This window comes from Indicator indicator, chromosome 10, assembly GCF_027791375.1.
Source record: "Indicator indicator isolate 239-I01 chromosome 10, UM_Iind_1.1, whole genome shotgun sequence".
Classification (NCBI taxonomy): Eukaryota; Metazoa; Chordata; class Aves; order Piciformes; family Indicatoridae; genus Indicator; species Indicator indicator.
The window spans coordinates 23,215,961-23,236,268 of record NC_072019.1 but is presented as its reverse complement, the minus strand read 5'-3'; the positions used below and the strand labels follow the sequence as shown (position 1 = coordinate 23,236,268).

The 20,308-nt window shown below is 41.6% G+C and overlaps 1 protein-coding gene across 1 annotated transcript in view; it reads left to right on the top strand.

Annotated features, from left to right (window-relative positions):
* The window catches only part of TRABD2B (TraB domain containing 2B), a 292,610-nt gene that overhangs the window by 143,786 nt on the left and 128,516 nt on the right, over nt 1-20,308 (top strand). The window contains exon 3 of the mRNA XM_054384439.1: nt 14,980-15,126. Within this exon, the coding sequence (XP_054240414.1) occupies nt 14,980-15,126 (147 nt within the window). The remainder of the gene's footprint in view (nt 1-14,979; nt 15,127-20,308) is intronic.

Here is a 20,308-nt window from a genome sequence, read left to right as displayed (position 1 = left end):
GAAAAAATAAACAATGATTTAATGCTTGTTAAATTGACCATTGGAGGAAGATGTTGGAGGAAGGCTCACTTCCTGAGCCTGACCTTGCCATTTTCTGTTCAGTGAAACTCATCTCCTAGTCTTAGCCTTTTGTAATTGAAAGCCATATAAGCCTTTTGGGAAGTAGTGGGGAATCCAACAACTGTAGATCTTTTAGAGAAAATAAATAGGCTCTGTCATCTGTTGCAGCCCTGTTTATTCCTATTATTTTCCCTTGATTTGTTTCTTTCTTTGCTTGTGTGTGTGGGTGTGTTGTTAAAGTTTTTGTCTTAGTTCGTTTTGCAATGTTTTAGGACCCACATTCTGATGTGTGCAGCTCATTTGCAGGCAGCAAGGCTGGAGCTCATGAGGGTAGGCAGTGTTTAATTTCTGCTTATAGCTCAAACAGGTAGGAAGTGAGTAGGTTATAGTTTAGGGAATGTGAGGAAGACAGTGAAACTAAATGTTCAGTTTTCCTAAATTCCAGTGACCACAGTTCCTGTGTATAAGGAGATATCCTTCTCATCCCTCTCCTCCTCCTAGTTCTGAATGGTTTTTCAGAGCAGCTGTGACAAAGGCTTTGCTAAACTGACAGTGCCACAGCCTGGAATGATAATAAAAAAAGATGCATGTTGTTATAAACACTCAATCATTTTCCTACTTTCTTGTGGAGTTATTATTAAGCACAGAGGTTCAGAAGTTCAAAAATATAAAGGAATAATTTGTACAAGAAAAGAAAGGAGTCTATTTCACAAGCCATTGATGCTTCCACTGGGAATTAGCAGTAGCTGTTAGAGTAGCCAGGGTCGTACAGAGCAACCGTGCATTCTGCTCCCACTTAGGAAACCCCTAATTTTTAACTTTTTAACAGCCACAAGCTTACGTTTCTGGCAATGAAAAGTGTAGGGAATGTTTGAGGAGCTCTTATTAAAAAAATAAACTTCAAATGATGATTGACTCCCCTTTTATGTCTCTAGAATGGGGCCCATAAATCTCAACAGTTTTCTCTTCAATGGCTACTTGTTCATTTTGGTTGGTGACAACTTTTATTTTAAGCAAGCTCAATTCTGAAGTTAACCCTTGTGTTGACTCAAGCCTCCTTGTTTGTCTTTGCTTTGCCTCCCACAAACAGAGAAAAGCTTAGCATATGGTAACAGATCCATTCCCATTTCATGGTTAACATGAAATGTGGGAATCAGTGTGTTGCTGGAAGAGGGAGGAACCAGGCGTCGGGAGATCTGCTTCCAAAGGCGGCACTGAGCACAGTTCCTGAGAGTTCCCTTTGGGTCATTGATGTAGGCTTTCTGATAGGCAAATGGGCACTGAAGGTTAAACATAGTTGAGCACAAATACTTGAAATCACACCTGGACATCCAAACTCCCAGTCTCATCCAGTATGGATGGGTTCTGGCACTCCCTCCTTTGTAACGCTTTTAGTGGCAACTATAAGATGCGGCACTTCAGGATATGGTTCAGTGGTCATGGTAGTTGGGTTATGGTTGGACTTGATGGTCTTAAAGGTCTCTTCCAGTCTTGATAGTTCTATGATTCTATAGGGATAGAGCTGTTCAGTGGTCCCTGGATTTTTCCTGTGTTTAGAACAAAACCCAACCTGTGCAGCCTAGTAAGTAAATACCCAATATAAAAGCCTTAAAAACCTGGAGCACCATCTGCCGCTGATCCCGACAGAGATGCAACTGCAAAGTGGGTGGACAAGTGCTGTGCCCAGGGGTGGGAGTCTACTAGCCACCAGGGCTCCCTCACACCTATGTAAGCTCTGGGAGCCAGCAATACTCATACCCCAGTGCCTGGCTGTGTGTGGCCAGCCAAATTTGGAAGCTCTATCTTATATCTTTCTGTCAGTGACTTGTTATACAGTCCTGGGGCCTAAATGCTTGTGTCAACATGAGGTTAGGTTTCATGGCATCCTAAGCAGAGCAGGAATGTCCTGGCTTATATTTGTCTCCCCAGGAGAGGGAGAGGGTGGGAGAGAAGCATTCAGCAGCTACTGGGCAATCTTCTGCCATCTCTTGACAGGCAGTGATATAAATCAGGGGCTTGAGTGGGACATGAAGGCAAGACTTCATTGCTCTGTTTAGATCCCTATCAGCTGTGATTAATTCAGTGCCATAGGTGGAAGGATAAATGTGGCTTCCTGTAATCTTAATTGTTTCCACCAGCCTTTGAACTGATGCATCCATCTGGTAGCATTTAGTTGTGAATACAAAGGGTCAAACTCTGCCCAAGACTTCATGGTAGGCAGCAGGGCCAGTTCTGAGAAATGCCAGTTAGGAGCTAGTCTCTTGGTCATGCAGTACAACCGAGTCAGCAGGCCTAGAGGTAGTTGCAAACCTACCTGCTTTGCAATATCAACTTTTAGGTGCCAGAGCTTCTGAATTTATTAGAGAGGAGACTGGCAAAGGTGCCTTAAGAATGGCTAGGGATGGCCTAGAAATTTTGTATGATGCTACAGGGACTTTTGTTCTGCCATTCCCAATGCTCATATGACAAGTCCAAAGAGAAGACAATGTGGATTGTCTCCCATTGTAATTGAGTGATACTTTGTGTGTCTTTTGCAGAACTACTGTCTTCTTGCATCAGAGGCCCTTCCCCTCCTAGCATGACTCTCTTTAACAGCTTAGGTCTGCGATCCTTTCAACTGACTCATGCACTCATCCATCTACCTTCAGCACTGCTTGCAAGGCTTGACTTTGCTTTGACATTCTTGTGTACAAAGCATTCCCATGATAATAACTTGAAAAATACCATGCTAGTTTTACTCCCTCTTTAACATCACCATGTACCTATGGGAAATTCTGAAAAGGGCAACAATCTTGATATATTTGGTAGAGGGAGTGTGTTTTGAAAGCAGAAAGATCTTTGGCAAATGCAGCCTTCAAGGAACAGAACTAGCTTATTTCAGCTGACAGCTTTGGAGAAAACCAGCATTGCTGAGTTTCAAATTAGTGTGGGTAGACACTAATAAGAAAATGTAGGGCTGGCAATTCAAGGGGAACAGTTTATTGCTTTTTGGTTAATCCCTTTTCAATTTCTATCAGCATAGAAAGAGCAGAGCTTTTTCTCTCAGTCATGTATGCTCAAAGCAAAATGTGATGAAAACAGGCAAACCAAAAAGTAATTTAGTTTCCTAAAAGCAAAGAGGAGAGGTCACCCATCAGAAAAAAAAAAAAAGAGTCAGAATTTTCATTTTAAACAAGACTCCATGAAGTCTTTGTCTTTCTAATGTTTGTATCGTCATGTTTTGAATCCAGTAACTTCTAGTTAGCAGAGCTCAGTAAAGGATGTTTACTGGGTAACTTCTTTTGCAATCTATTCAATTTTTGCCTCTCTGTATTAACTATCTGACAGTTTTCTCAGATGTGTTATGGTTTGGTTGCAGTAATTTACTGAATAATTCCAGACCTAGAGTTCATTTCTAGGTGGTTCTGAGAATTTGCTATTCAAAATCCAAGCTAATTTTATTAGCATTTTATAATTGTATCTCAAAATTTGGGGAACAATTAAAGGGCAAACATAAATGCCCTTGGACAAAATAGAAATATGAGGCAAAATTCCCTGTCAAGTGAATTAGCAAAGCATGATTGAGGCAAACTAAGCTGACCAATTTCCATCTTCAAAGAACATGGTGTATAAGACCACCTGAACCTACCCTTTTCTTAGTCACTTCAGGGAAGGTAAGATCATGAGCATGGAAAAAATGCAGAACAGATGTTGTGTTCCAAATTAGCTGGTCTTCCAGTTTTGTGGAGGATGTTGTTTCCTACCTCCTGCCTCATCCCTCTCTCCTCCTCCAGGCATGCAGGCAGGATTTCAACGGGTGTAAATCATCAGAACTATGCTAAATTACACCAGCTGAGAGTGGCTCTGAAGCTCCTCATGCTTCTAAGACTTAGACTTAAGAAGTTAAGTCAAACCTGGAAGTGATCATCTATGCTCTTACTACCCACACCACTGTTTTGGGCTTCCTTGTTTCATGTCTTCACTACTGTCCTGAGGTGGAAGGTGGGCTGAAGCCTCTCAGCTCCAGCCACACAGTCAAGATTGTGAAAAAGGCAACAGCAAAGAGATTTGCTTTGGAGGGTTGCTTTTTTTTTTCACCTTCTGTTCTCCAGGACTTCTCAGCTGTGTCCCCATATGCAATGTCTTCAGTGGCTACAGGATTTCTGGGACTCTTCCTGGTGAAGCACAGCAACGGAGAGAACAATCAGCTGAAGATTTATGGAGTGTTTCAGGGGTGGCAGTGTGCTTGTTTGCCTGTGGGTGTGTTTGCAGAGCATCAAAAATTCACATGCAAGGAAAAAGAGAGGAGGAGGAAAGGATTTGTTTGGCTCTACTGGGAGTGAATCTAAGGAGTGGGGAGATGCAGCTAAAGAGGCAGGAGGTGAACCTGGGGCTTCTCTCTTTTAGCTGTTTTCTCTGCTATTTGTGTCTATGGAACAGGATGGTGCCTGAAAACAGTTAACCTTTTTTATTATTATTTATGTGTGGAAATACCCCACCTTCAGGAATATTTGAAGCAAAGAATATTCTTCTAGATTGTTTCATCCTAGTTAGAAGAAAAAAGAAAAAACTGTTACTTGAATGAAATGCTTTCTTCAGAATTTGCCAATTTATGTAAATGTTTTACAGCAGCATCTGATTCTGACTCAAACCAGGGAAGCAAAACTCTGTGAACACTGTTCTTGCTTCTTTAGCAGCATCTCCTCTCCAGTAGCTGGTGTCATAGGTGTTCTCTGACTGGAGTGGACACTGTTCAGCCTAGGCTTCAAACAGTGTGATCTTTTAGGCCCAGTGATAATGAAAATAAGCAGTTATAGCTGCCTCTTGAAAAATAACCTCCTGTAATTCATAAACAACAGAATTACATTGAGGGAGCCTTATATATAATTAGAAAGTAAAGTGCCTGAATTTATCATTCTGACCTTGAAAGCCAACAGAGTAGCTTGTTACAAATAATTAATTATATACATTTCTTCTATCTTGGCAACTTGACTGTGAATAAATTTCAGTTTCCTTGAAGCTATTTGTTAGCTGAATTTATTTGCTGAAAAATCGATGTAAACAACTTGGTGAATAGCAAGTAATTATTCTTGGCCTCTGCTTAGTTTGAGGCAAGTGATTGGCTACAAGTAGATGATATTAGAAATTTGAGCTGCTGTGATTTGATGGGTAGGTCACCTTCTTTCCCTGGCTAACTGGATTTTGAATATTTTTTTATGTAATATTGCTACTTCTAGGCAAAAATCCTGCAGGCTGCAGCAGGGCTGTAACACTATACAGGGAGTATACAGCATTCCTCAGGCCACAAGGGGAGCAGCATATGGACCTGATGCCTCCTCCTATTGCCTGTGTACCCTGAGCCCCAAAGTGACTTTTTCTTGTCATGGGCATCTCTGCCTCTACATCTGCCCTCTGCTGCATCTCCATCAGAGGAGTAGCTGAACCTGGGGTTCAGCTGCATTTTTTTCATGCTAAACTCCTAGCTGTGTCTGCAGCTTTTCCTCTTCTCTGTCCCCTTTCACAGAGGACCTGGGGATGAAGTTTGTGCCTGCTGCTTCTCCAGTGCAGTGCAGACTGGCGACAGGGCTTGCAGAGAAGGTTGCAGTCCTGTGCATCCATGGCTCAGCTGCAGTGTGAGGACTGGTGAGAGCATTTTAAAGGCTCCACCAGGCAGCAGGCTCCACCAAGCTGCCTTTGGGGAGCACAGTGGTATAGCTCTAGCCTTAACCTTACGCAAAGTGCCTGCTTGTCTTCCTGGTGAATTATGATTGATCACCTTCTGTGCCCTTTCCCAGGCTTTGATAAAATACACCTCCAAGCAGTTGTCTGTAGGATTTTTGTGTCCATCTGTTGTTACCCAGGGCCATAGTGTCACTGCCTAATTGCCCTGGCTTTTTGCTGGAGAAGGAGGTGTCCTAAGGCATGGGCTGTTCACTTGCACACTGCTTCTGCACCCAAAAGCTCTCATTACCAGCAAGAGGATCAGGGTGAACCCTTCTTTTTTCATCCAGGGACACTTGGGCCAGTGCAGCATCCTTATTCACAAATAATGATACTGTTTGTGCTGGACTCTTTCCTCTGGTATTTTTAAGGAAATGAGCCTTTTTCTTGGGCTGCTGGTGTGGCAGGCAGTGCTGTACATGCCCCTTGGACAGGTTCCCTCTCCCAGAGTTGCCACATCAAAGCACAAAGGGCTGGAGCTGCTGCCAAATCTTCATGTTTACAGGGTCTGCATTACACCCCCAAAGCTGATCCTGAGGATATAACTGAATTTCTAGGAGGAAAGAGGAGTTGCCCTGGTGAAGCCACCTGCAGATTGCTGTCCTGTTTTCATTAATGTCATGGGTTTTTTCTAGCTGAGGAAGACCTGTAGTGAGCAAGCTACATGATCAAGCTGCAAGATCAAGCCCTGTGTTTAATAAGAGACCCCAGGTTCATTCATCAGTTCCCCCAGTAGCAAGAATATCTTGATTCATAAAATTCAAACTTGAGATAAAGCTAAAAAAATAACCAAGGTAAAAAAATAGTCAACCCAAATCAAGTGCTTATCTGTGATGTGTTCAGCACACTGCTTCCTCTCAAAGGCTCACTTTTCTTAGCCTCTTCCAAGCCTCCACTGTTGTGTGGGGTGAGTGTTGGGTTTTGGTTGTTTTAATTTTTGTTTTTTCTTTTCTTTTTTTTTTTCCCTGCTGACCTCATAAGGATGCAGTCACCTTCAGACACTCCCTTTCCTACAGCTGCCAACTCAGTCATGCTCAGATGGAGACTAGAAAGCTGAGACATTTGTTGTCCCAAAGTGTTTGTCCTTGGTCAAAGGTTGTAGCTCCATCTGGTTCACTGGAAAGTGCTCCCCTTCCTGATGGGCAGTGATTTACACTCCAGCATGGTGATGTATGTTGAAATTGGCACCTGTTTGTGTTGGCATCAAGGGCTGGCAGCTTGGAAGTTCAGATCATATATCTTTATGTCCCCTTCAGCCGTTCTTGCTGCAGGAGCAGCAGCTTGGAAAGGGGCTGTGCTGGCATTGTGAGGTGTTAAGCTGGGATGGCTGAAGGAGTTAATCTGCTGCCTCACTGTAATATAATAGAAAGAAAAACATGCCTGTGGGGCTAGTCCATTTTACTATGTAGCTTCAGCTGGTAATTAAAAGGAAACAGTTCAAAATTAAGCAGCAATATGAATAAACCCCCAAATTAAATACACCCAGGACCAGTTGCATTTTTCAGTGGGTGGATGTTTAGCATATTGTGAAACCAGGCTTTTTAAAAAGAAATATCTCAGGCTGGGTGCCTAAAACCAGGAGTTCCCCAAACCCCCCCAGAGCTTTGCTTTTTTTCTGTGAGGGTGCCCCTTTCATTGCATCTCACTCGTCACTAGGGCCAACTGGTGTGCTCTGCTCGGGGCATGTTCCCACATTCCTCCTGTTACGATGGAGACAAAAAAGTAAAACTGAAACCCCGGATGGGCCCAGTAACAATTTTGCTTGTGAAGCAAGAGCACAAACGTGGTTTCAGGTTCTTGGGAAGGATTTCACTTGCCTCTTTGAAGGTGATGGTCCTGAAAGTAAGGACAATGTGCCTATTTAAGGTGGAGGAAAGTGGTTGTGGCACTGCCCTTTGGGCATCCTGCCATGCAACTGCAATTTGGGGAATGCAGTTGCTGAGCAGAGTAGCAGGCTGTGGCCTCCTCTGTGCATAGATCAGACAGCCGGCTACTCTTAAATAGAGTAGTGCAACCAAACATAGTGATAATTTAGAGGTAAATTCACAGAGAGCAGGGAGGTGGGTGGGAAGAAGTGATAGGGGAACAGGTATTTTCAACCACGAGCTCCCCAACTGGCAGATTTCCAAAAGATGGGAAGTGTTGTCTGAGAAAAGCTTACCCTCAACTCACCTCATTTCTTACATTCTTTCCCAAAGTGTCTGTTACCAGATGCTTTTTGGGAGTGTTGGATTTATCTGGGATGACTGCTCTTGCTTCAATGACACCTTTGGAGCCATGTACTGCAGCCCCAATGGCATGGCTCCTGGAGTGCTACTCTTCACAAACCTTCTCACAAACTTCTAGCACACACAAAACTCCATCATGACTTGAGTAAAAGTTTACATGGGGTTTGGAGGTTACTGGTAGGCATTTCATATGAGATGTTTTGTGGTCTAGCAGGTTAACAAACCCCAATGTCATATCATGGAATAGCTGAGGTGAGTTCCATGTTTTCTTTTGAACCACTCTTGGTTCAACTTTAAAGAAGAAAAAAGAAGTTGTCTCCCTTCAAGAGTGTGGTCTCATGCCAGAGGCATGAATTGATTTTACTGTCTGTTTACCTTTCTGTTGGCAAGAGATAAGACTGATGTCCAGAAGTCTTAACTGGTGGCATTTAGACCTACAAACTGTCACTGCTGGCAAGGTGTTGGTTATTGGAACTTGTTACACTTCAACCAGAAAAATGCAGAATCAAACTGCTCAGTGTGTAATGTGTTTGGTACAAATATTTAACCTCCTAGGTAGGTTTAGTTATCCCACTTAATCTACCTAACTCAGTACAACTGAGACATGGACCTATACAAGACTACTAAATTGAATAACATAGAGAAAATGATTTTTAAAATATTTACTTCTGCACATGCAAGTTCAGCATGAGAACATTGCATGGAGAGGAAAGCTGGGGCTGAAGTCAAGGTGTTGGAAGCTAGGTTCAGCAGGAGCTTTGGGTATGCTAGAATGAAGGCTTGGAGCCTCAATCTCCTTGCAGCTTTCTCAGCACCAAGAAAAACAGTGCTAGTCCTGGAGCTGTGCATTGGTGGTGTGACCACTCTGTCCCAGGCCATGCGTGGTGTCACTGGCATGGCTAAGCCAGTAGGATAGGTGCTGGTTAGGGGGTTCTCCAAGCACCTTCATCAGATTCAAACTGTTTTATTAAACTGGTTAATTGGCAGTTTGAAAGGGAGGGAGAAAAAGAGAGGTCCTTGGGTCTCCCTGGTCAGTGCCAAGCCGCAGACTGTTAACTACTCCTGCCTTTCAGAAGCAATAACTGTGGGTTTGGGGAACATATGGAACCAACTAGCCGAAAGGCTTTTATGAGGAGCTTTAACAGGGGGCACGGTTTGTGAGCAGAAATTCCAGTGGATGAGTTAATAGTTTCACTTTCCTTCGCTGTCCCTTTATAGGAACAACAACAACAGAGTTGGGCGCGTTCCTCCCACAGCCTGGGCCATACAATGTGCCGATGCATCCAGGATTTCATTTGGACACTGGGGGAGTCCTTTAGTAGATCCCCTGGGACCTGTTTTTTCAGAGCTATTTCCTGATGCTGACCTCATTAGGTGAGCTTCACAGCTCACTAATTCCCAGCAACAGCATAAGAGATTCAAGGGAAGGGGAAACCCATCTTCTTGAAACCAGTGGAACTGAACAGATTTGAGCAAACACTTTTATTGCTTTTAATTAATCTGGAAAATCAGGGACTTGGGGGTTTCTTCTTTTTTCTTTTTTTTTTTTTTTTATCCCAGGCCACTCTTTTGACCTGAAACTGTATATTTGATTTTCTATTTGAGTACTGAGAAGGATAAAAAAAAAAGAAGGACCACTGAAAAACCATATACCACAATATTTATGTTGCATTTTGTTTTAAACCAAGTCTGTTCCAGAATTTGGACACTGAGAGGATATAGTCACTCAAATGCTTCCAGTAATGCTTATTTAGTATTTGCACTGTGGTGGCATGCACCCAAAAGAGAGAGTAAAGGAAAACAATAGTTGCCTGCTCAAGAGCTGACATTACAGGATGAAATTGAAGTACTTTGTTTTGTGACATTATTAATCGTGGTTTTATGTAGGGTTGTCCTGTAACTCCAGCTACTGGAGTCCTGTGAATGCAATGTTTGTAGTTCAGCCTTAGTAAGTTTAGAATTGAAAAGTAATTTACCTTCCACCACACAGGAGTTAAATTTGTCTGAGCACCAAAGTTTGGCCTGTGAGTTCTCTCAGGGTTGTCTTTCATTCCCAAGTCTCCTGTATAGAAAACAAACCAGAAGAACACAGGTCCATTTGTCTTCAGCTTAACACAACATTTGTTTCTTCTGTTTTAATTCCTGAATTTGTTGTCTGGTTTGTTAGCTGTATATTTCATAAGAAGGTTTGGGACCCCTCAAGTATTTTGTCTGTTAATAAGGTTTTGTTTCCTTGTCTTATTTCACAATGTCCTCTTAGATGTCCCCATGAAGTCCATAGTGGCACCATTTGATACCTTAGTCAGACAAATTGAAGAGGTGGACCTTGCAAACGCTCTACCTGCCTAGAGATCCATAATATTGCCTCCTAGAAAAGGTGATAGTCACAGAGTGAAGCTGCTGTCAGAGCTTGTCAGACAAAGCAAGTGAGCATGCAGAATGATCAACCAAAGCCAGCTCACTCAGCTATGCGAAATTATTATAAATGTAGAGCTGATAGGGTACAGCTTACTCTGCATCCTTGAGCTGGTGTTCAGTGATGACCATGGCAAAGAACTGCTGTACTCAATAGTGTCACTTAGAAAACTGAGCATCTTATTTCTTCTTTTGTGCCATTCAGGACCTTGTGACCCAAAGACCTTATGAGTGGCTAACATAAACCAGGCATGATGCTGTATTTGATGGGAGTTAACTTTTTGTTTTTTGGGCTCTTTTTATCCTCTCCAGCTAGGGACAAATGCACATAAAATGGATAAAGAGAAATATCTCCTGTTCAAAAGCCATGATTTCTCCTCTTTAGCTATCTCATACAGCACTAACATGTTGTTGGCCTTCAGGAACCTTCAAACACCCAGTTTGAAGTTACAGATGTGTGGCACAATAAACCATGATATGGGACTGTATGGAACACGACACATGAATGTTCCTCTGCATCCCTTCTGACCTTCCCATGCCAGAAATGGCTGGGCCAGCCCCCTTATCCTTGAGATGGGCACAGGTTGTGCAAAACAGCATCTAAAAAATCTGGACCAGTGGTTTCAGACACTGTGTAGGACTAGCAGTAAAGCAGGGCCCACAGTTCTGCCCTGAGGGCTGAGCTGGTGTCTCCAAATACCCATGTGTGTTGGGCTGCTGTTTTGCAGAGAGGGTGACCCCACTCAGATAAAAAGGCTTCCTCCTGGCAGAGTGAAAACCCCTTTCTGTTGTCCTTGGTTGATCAGTCACAAACAGGAGCCAGAGGCAGCCGTGTAAAAATGGCTTTCAAAGTGTGCCGACAGGGGGACCATAAATTGTGTGAATAAAAATGCACTTTCCCAAAGCCAAAGTCATAACTTCCCATCACTTCCCAGAACAAATACTGTCTGCTGTATTTATTAGGTGGGACTGTGTATAGGCAGTCACTCTGAGGGTGTTTATTTTGAAGTCATCAGTTGTTCAGTAATCTCAGGCACCTCTGGGAGATTAATTTAGATAGAGGTTTAGGCTGGAGGTCATGGGGTCACTGATATTAAGATAAAGAAAAGGAAGGGAAACAGCATTGGTTTTGTGGAATTATCTAAAAAGTAAGGAAAAATAAATTCAAGGTGGCTTTAACCTGACTCTAAAGGAAATGGTCTACAAATCCAGCCAACAAGCTGGCAGCTCTGATGAGATCCTGCTTCTCTTTAAGTTTCCAGTAACTAAAGGAGGCTGGAAAGGGTCTTTTTACAAGGGCCATGTAGTGATGGGACAAGGGGCAATGTCTTTAAACTGAAAGAGGGGAGATTTAGGTTAGGTATAAGAAAGACAATCTTCACTATGAGGGTCGTGAGGCATTGGAACTGATTGGCCATAAAATTTGTGGATGTTCCTACCCTGGAAATGTTCAAGCCTAGGGGCTTTGAGCAGCCTGGCCTCTAGTGGAAGGTATCCCTCCCCAGATGACCTTTCCAACCCTTCCAAACCAAACCATTCTATGATTCTGTGAATTTTGGTTTGAGCCACTTGACCAAACCCTGTGGTGGTTATGACTTGAGTAAGCAAGACTTCACTAGAAACTGTTTTAAGTGGTTGCAGTTTTCCTTAGCACATTCAAGTTTCTGATTTTAATTTCCCTCCCAAAATAAAATCTTGAGCTGCTTTTCAGGCATGTGGAGTCTTTTGTGTCTTATAAGAAGTGAACTCCTACTGTGTCCTTTTCTGCAGCCTGGCATTTATTTCAAGGAACAGATAGACAGTTTTCTTTAAGACCTTTAATTCTCTGTAAATGTGACTGAAATCAGGTAGTAGATTTCAAATTTATTAGGAAGAGACAGGCAGTCTGACAGTACAGCCCAGAGCATTAATGCACAGGACTGGTTTCCCCAGAAAGCCAGAATAACAGAGGGAAAAAAAAACCAACAACACAACAACAATGAAACCCACAAAAACCAAAACAAAAAACATTGGGAGTGAAGCAAGGATTTGTTTATTGCCTTCTTAATATTTTATTATAAAACATACCATCTTATCCTCAGGGTTTGTTAGTGGTTTGTATATGTGTGTGCCTGTGTGTATACATATTTTTGTATATAAAAATCCATCAACATCCATTGTTTAAAAAATCAGAAATGAGCAGGATTTTACTAAAAGCATATTGGGAAAACCTCTGCTCTCAGTTTTCCTGTCAACGTTTTCCTAAGCTTTTATTTTTATTAGCCAAAATGTTTAGAATCCCCAGGAAATCCTGGGATGAACCATTTCCTCTTTGAGCCGTAGCCCTTAGGGGGAAAAGAAAAGAGCTCAGATCCTTTCAAAGGTTAGAAATTTTTCAAACTGTATTTTTTGCAGCTTTTTTAAATTAGAGAAAAAACAAAGTTAGAAAGATGCTTAACTTCAGACTGTGGTCCTGGGAAAGACTGATCTCTTTTTAGGAAAGCCTGCAGAGACCCTCAGATCTGGGCAAGGAAATCTTTTATGCTTGGATCTTTATGGGAACCGATTGCTGAAAGACCATCTTTATATTTTTAAAAAGTAAACTGAAACATAAAATTTGCTTTCCTCAACCAGTTTGCATAGGTTAGTTAGCATGTAATAGCTTTGTATTAAGAGCCTGTCAATGCCCTGGATATAATATTATGTATCATTACACTTATTAGTAATTTAGTACTAGTAGTAATAGTAGTAGTATTGGTATTGACATTAGCATTAGTATTATTAGTAAGAACAAGAGGGAATGGCCTCAAGCTGCAAGTGGGTAGGTTTAGACTGGACATTAGGAAACTTTTTTTCATGGAAAGAGTAGTCAGGGATTGGAATGTGCTGCCCAGGGAGGTGGTTGGGTCTCCAACCCTGGGTGTGTTTAAAGGTTCTTTGGATGTTGTGCTTGGGGATATGGTTGAGGGGTGAACCTTGGAGAGTAGGGTTATTGGTTGGATTTGGTGATCCTGAGGGTCTCTTCCAACCTGAATGTTTCTGTGATTAGGGTTAATGCTATTAGTATTAATATTATTATGGTTATTGTTACTATTGTATTATCTTATTAAATAATAATAACCTCAATAACAGCATGAACAGTTATAACAATAATAATGACAACAACTATAATAAAATTAATAATAATAATAATAAATAATCAGACTCTCTTTGTTACATCCCTAAGGTTTTGCAGGATTACATCAAATGGACCATTTCTTTTGCTTCAGATAAACTTTAATGAGAATCATAATTTTAAATTAATAGGAACTTCCACCCTGCAAATACTTTTGTTCATTTTTAATTTTAAACTCCTCTGGCTTTCATTCCTTAAAAAGGGTTCAGTTGCTTAAAGTTAAGAAGGAATTCTTAATAAAATAAGAATGTGTGCCACAGACTGCAGCCTAGCTAGGCTAGCTGGAGCTCAGCATGGGTTACTTACCCAGAGTTTGAGATGGTGGTTATTCTTTGGGATGGATAGGGCACTGCTCTTGTAAATGAGAAGCTAAAAATGTGGTGAAAGGTAAGACTGAGGGATGCAGGAATCTTTTCAGAATAATTTTTCAGAACTCACTACTTAACACTTTAATTTAGGAAAAGTGCATTTGCTTATTTATCTAATTTGTGACAAACTGTCTTAACTGCCATTCTCCTGACTTATTCATCGACTTTTTTATCAAATTTCTTTGGAATACTCTCAGAAAGCTGAACAGGAAAAGCCCAGACCTGGTGGTTCAATAACTGGGAGGTTAGTCCCACAGTCTGTCACAAACATTAAAAAAAAGAAAAGAAAACAAAAATTAGTAATTCATGTGCAGTGAAGTATCTTTTTGGCAATGCAAGGAGAACAACATCATCTTTATGGACATTTATTTATTCAGTAACCTAAATTTACATAGTGAGGAGTGCTTTGGCTTTCTGATATTTTCAGGTTTGGGTTTGGATTGGCACACTTGACTGGTCTGCTGGGGCAGTGTCACAGTTCAGTATCTCTTTCCACTTTACAAAAGAGTGGCTGTGAAGGGGGAAAGACTAAAGGAAGGAGACTAATAATGAACTTCCTAAAGTTTCTGCTACTAGTGACATGCAGAAGGTCCCAATACGACAACTGTGTCTTCAGAAGTTCTGAAGATTCTCATTTTTTTCCACAACCTTCCAACTCAGTTTGGGGTTTGGATTTAAGCTAGCAGACAGGGAACAGTCAGAGGCAATAGAATTTTCATAATTTAAGAGCTTTTTCATTCCAGTGTCCCTCATATAGCCAAGTAGTCAGCACAGATAGCCTAAAAGTTTTCAGGCCATGACCTCTGAGCAATATATGTGTGTTGTGAAGTTGTATTTTAGGCAGAATATCAAGGAATTTATAATAAGGTATTCTGCTGGTATGGGACTTTGCATCTGATGCTTCTTCCAGTTTGGAACACCTAACAACCAGCTCTTGTTACTGTGGGCCACAATGGGTCAAGAGACTTCAGGTGCAGGAGAGTTCAGCCATTTAGGTTTTGGTTCCTAATATTTTTAACTTCTTCCCTTTTTTTTCTTGTCCGTGTTTCTACAGGTGCTGTTTGCTCTAAATCAAACTCTGCTCCAACATGAAAGCCTCCGAGCAGGTAGTTTGCAGGCCCCATATACCACTGAAGATCTCATCAAGCATTACAACTGTGGAGACCTGAATGCTGTCATATTCAACCATGACACTTCTCAGGTAAGCAAAAATGCTGCAGATGGGCCAGCTAATTGAGAACAGGCTGGCAGTTTTAATAGTGATGTCCTGGTGGTCACTTTACATTCCATCTTCTCTTTCCCCTCTTCCTTTGGATGCTCTTTGTTTTCTTTCCACACATGCCTCATTTGCCTAGTGAGAGAGTGGGGTTTCCTTGGTATCACTTGGGGTCTGGGGAGAATCATAGGATCACAGAATAATTTTTGTTGGAAAAGACTTTTAAGATCAAGTCCAACCTCTAAGCCAGCCCTGCCAAGTCCACCACTAAACCGTGTCCCTCAGCACCACATCTACACATCTTTTAAATTCCTCCAAGCATGGTGACTCAACCACTTCCCTGGGCAGTCTGTTCCAGTGAAGAAAGTTTTCCCAATGTCCAGTCTAAACCTTCCATGGTACAACTTCAGTCTGTTTCCTCTCATTCTGTCGCTTGTTACTTGGAACAAGGAAAGGAATGCCTGGAAAACTTTCCTAGGAATGTGCCTGAAAGAAAGTTAATTATGGATGTTTGTGAGGCTGTTGAGCGTAGCCCCCTCATTTAATGGGGAAAAAAAGATCTTTGTAATGTTTGAGCTTATATATGAAGAGGAAGTGAACCTTATGTAAATACTCTATAAAGTAAATAACTTCTCGAACATGTCATAATTCAATAATTTTGTATGTGTCTCAGGCAGTCCTTCAGTCTCTGTTTATCTTAGTTATCCAATGCTATTAAAAACTCTCAATGGAGCAGAAATCTGCTTTCCAGACCAGGTTGATAGCTCATGGCAAACTCTGAGATTCACATTTAATACAGAGATTCATCTTTCTCCTTTCCCATTAATTTTTTGGAAACTTAGTCTTTGGATGTCATCTCCTACCTCTCTTTTTTTTTTTTTTCCTTTTTTTTTGGGGGGGTAAATATTCCCAGATTCCTGTCTCAGCTATAGTGACTTACTTGGAGGGGACCTGTGTAAACTTTGGCAGCCCCAGTGTTATGTATGTTTTGCCAGTGAAAGCCTATTAAATCATGATAGCAGTTTACCATTAGCAAATGCAAATCAAGGGTGGCTTTGTGACTTCAAGAGAGAACTGAGATAGGGTAAGTTCAGTCTCCTGATTGAGGCAGATGTCTGAGACATCTTATCTTGCCATCGCTATCTTGAGTTGCACAGGGCTCTGTGGGTCACTTGTTTCTCAGAGGAACAGCTGGGAAAACGAGGAGGGCCTCAACCTGGTTGTAAAGTAACAAAGTCTCCCAGATACACTCCACAACATGGGTATTTTCCCAGAAGTCTTGTATGCCTCTCTCAGAAGTTCCAGGTGGAAATGTAAAGGACACCCAGCAGCAGCTGGACCTGATCTTTCCTGTCACCTATCGCAGAACTATCCTGCCCTGCAACAGGAGCAGGAAGACATCAGCTTGGACAATCAGAGGCTCTTAAGATCTGGACAAATAGTCATGTCTTCTGTTTATCCCTATCTGGTCATGATTTTCAAATAGTAGAAAGGATGGGTAATACTAATGAATGGTTTAGAAACTGCTGTCCCAGTTAATCCAATCCTAGAAGCTGAAGCATTGTTTTAGCGTGACTAAGCAGAACATAATGGGGTGGTTAACGTGGCCAGACTGAAGCAGAAGTCTGTGTATTGTCAAAGCTGCCAGGGCTGTTCCTTGTGGACAGGCTTGCACTGAAAAATAAAGGGGTAAAGCGACTCAGGTAGAAATAAATCTTTAAAGATATGAGGTGTGTGAGCTGGGCAAGATAGAGAGTTTATGACTTCAGAGGATCCTGGAGCAGTCAGTGATTGTGACTGCTCTTGCAGTGTTGAAGTACAGCATATGAGATAAACACATAATGATTTTGGAGAAATAATTCTTGCCAGATGTGGTGGTATATTTGCCATGGATGAAAAGTAAAACAATTAAGACAGTTCTGGCATCTGAATATCCTGTATCATCTTTTAATCTCTGTCTAATTTCTCCAGCAATAAAGCCTTCCTCCCCGAGACACATTGTGTCCGTTCACACTGGTTGCACTGACTCACAGACATCTGTGATTTGTTGATATCATGTCCTGTAACAGGTCTGTAGGTTAGGCTTGAGAGGAATAGATTGCTGTACCTTTTTTTTTTATCCCTGCAACTTTCTGGATCAAATGTGAGTTTAAAAACACTGTTAAAGAAAGAAGCCAACACCAAGTCGAAATTCAATCACTGGTGTTAGTCATGGTCTCAGAGTGCCCACAGTTGATAGAGATTGTAACACTTACACACCATGGAAAATTAAAATCCCTGTACCTATACTGGTCCCTGCAGATCTCTAAATGTTGTGGAGTGCTTTCTGCTCATGGGTTGTTGTTTTTAATTTGTGTAAAGAGGTTTTTTTGTTTGGTAGTGGGTTTATAAACCGGATTAATACCATTTATTTTTCATTGCAAACAGAACAAAATAGAAAATTAAACCCCCAAATAAACTCCCTAATCAGGTCAACTTTTGCCAGTTGTGGTAATTCCAAAATTTGTTCTGTGTGGTTTTTGCAAGTATGACAGAGTCTCTCAGCCACAGAGAGTCTTTGCCATTTGGTTACCAAATCAGATTTGCCTGCCTTAAATATTAGACATGAAGCATCCCCGATGGGATCTTTCTCTTGATATGTAAATATAGGCACAGGGGTTCATCATGTGCTGAGAGGATATTGCAGGTCTCATTGAGTGACAACTGACCTACAAGTGCAGAAAAACTATAGATACCACAGGGGAGATTTATCACTGCTTAAACTTCAGGGCAGGTACCAGTGCCAATCCTGGGAGACAAGAGTTTCCACAATGCTTTTAGAAGGTGTGCTCATTTCAACTGATGGCCCAGCTCTTCAGAGGTCTATCAAATCCTTGGAGATGATACTATTAGCACAACTTTGAAATATCAAGTACAAAGGAACAACAAATCAGGGTTGTAAGAATCAATGCTTACGTTGATGGTGGAGGCCAGGAGCTCAGCTCTATGCCATGTGGCCAGGGAGACCCACAGAAGGCTGTGACTTTCTCTTTGAGGATTCATTTGGGGACTGTTTATAAGGTTACTAGTGTCTGTTTGTCCCTTGAATGTTATCTGGAGCTGCAGAATAAGGGTGAACCTGTCCAGCAATTGCCTCAATTCAGAGTCACTGGTTTAGGTCACTGTAGTGAACTGGGGAGTAGCTGAGAAGGTCTCATATTGCCGAGGGAACGTTGTGGTGGGGAGTATTTATCTAGGTGCAGTAACTTCCTAAATTACTCTAGCATGAATCTTGGGGGCCAGAGCATCTTCATTAGTTGTCTGCAAGGTGCTGAGATGCCTTTAGAGCAAAACTTACCCTGGAGTGGAAGGAAACACCAGCAGTGGAAATGCTAACACTGCTGACTTGAGGTGTTGCATGAGTTTCTTGAGCCTTTTCAGCCCCTTCAAGGGAGTGTGAGAAGTGTGCAGTTTCTCAGCACCAGTCGTGTTGACTCCTGCAGCGTTTTGGAGGAGACAACAGAGTCCTTCTAGGACCAGGTCTGTGCCAAGGGGGTGCACAGAAGGGACGGTGTTGGGAGGAAAACTGCAGGGAAAGTTAACTTCCCAGATCGAAGCAGGAGCTTGAGCACCAGGTCAGAGGACAGCTCCTTTGGCACGTGGGGATACGGACAGGACTGCCCCAGGGAGATGCTGGCCACCTGGGCACTGGGAATTCTGTCTTAATCAGGGTAAGGCATCCAAAATAGAGGACTGTGAGCAGGGCCCCAAATCCCTGATGTTTTCCTGTCCCAGAGCCATCAGCACTGCTGATGGTGGTGAACTAACAAATCCTTCTCAGTTTCAGTGGTTGGTTTTTTTATTTAATTAAGAACAGTGAGAGGAGAAAACACCTCTGCTTTCCTGTGGTTATATTACATTCCTCATTCCTTTCTCTCTCTCTTTTTCTTAAAATTTGTTTCCAAGCACCATTTTTCCAAACATATAAATTCTTATTTAAACTTAATAAAACTTTAAGAGGCTGAGTTTACTCAGTTAGACTGTGACCCAAAAGTGGAGCAGGAAACATCTCTCCGTCTTCTACAGCCTTCTGCAAACACTTGATACTCTTGTGACTTTTTCAATCAAGAGGCTTATGTTGGAGTTTCTGGGCAGAGAGTCAAAATGATACTGAAGAGAAAGTGTTCTATGTTAAAGATAGGACAGGCACATTTTCTGCTCTTGCTCCAGAAATTGTTCCCTTCGAAGAATAAGTCATAGTTTCTTTCTCTCCTTTTGAAAAAAGTTCCCTACAAGCAAAACTGCATCAAATTAGATCAGTAGCTTTAACTTCTGTATTCTGTCTGATGCTTTCACAAAGGCATTGAGATCAGTATGTCCAGATATGTTAAAATCTGTTAGTGCAAAATTAGAAAATTATTTACTTCCAGAGGGTGCTTTTTCTTGTCTGAGACAGCTAAGAAATTACCTAATGACGTGAAACCTTGGTGAAGAAAAAGTAGGGTGCAGAACAATTTATTTTGTAATTTGTTCTCTAAATCTGGTGTAAAGGTCTTTTTTCATATATAAGCATTTGAGTTTGGGGTTCAGAGATGCCTTGCACCAGTTACTTCCCTTGGTCAGTTTTGAACTGTTCAGTTTTTGAAGGACAATTTTGTGAAGCAGGTTTATGTCTCAACCCCATTTCAAGTGCTTAGGGATTGCTGTGCATCTTTCTGCAAGCTTTGTCTATCAGAAACAACTGAGCTTTTTATATAACTTACTAGAATTAATGTCATCCATGCCTCAAGTTGCCTTTCATGGATTCATGTGGGCATACAATGTTTAGGCAGTTGTTATTACCTTCTGAAAAGCATAAGATGCTCCATTAGCGATCCATACAGTAACCCAGTAGTCAGCCTCCCTAAACTAAAGAAGAAAAGGTTTAGTGCCTCTCTTCACAATTCACTTGCTGTTTATAAATCACCAGGTTGCATTATGTACCCCTGTAAAAATGTTATCATCCTGTGTTTAAACCTGTCCTTTAAGATTTAAGGTTCTTGATAATTCTAATGACATCGTTAACTTGCCCTCTTCTCATTCTGGATACAACACAACTGGATTTCTGGCTCACTTCTCAAATCAATAAAAACTATCTGTGGAATGTCCCAGCTTCGGTAACTGCAGAAACACACAGCTAAGACCATTA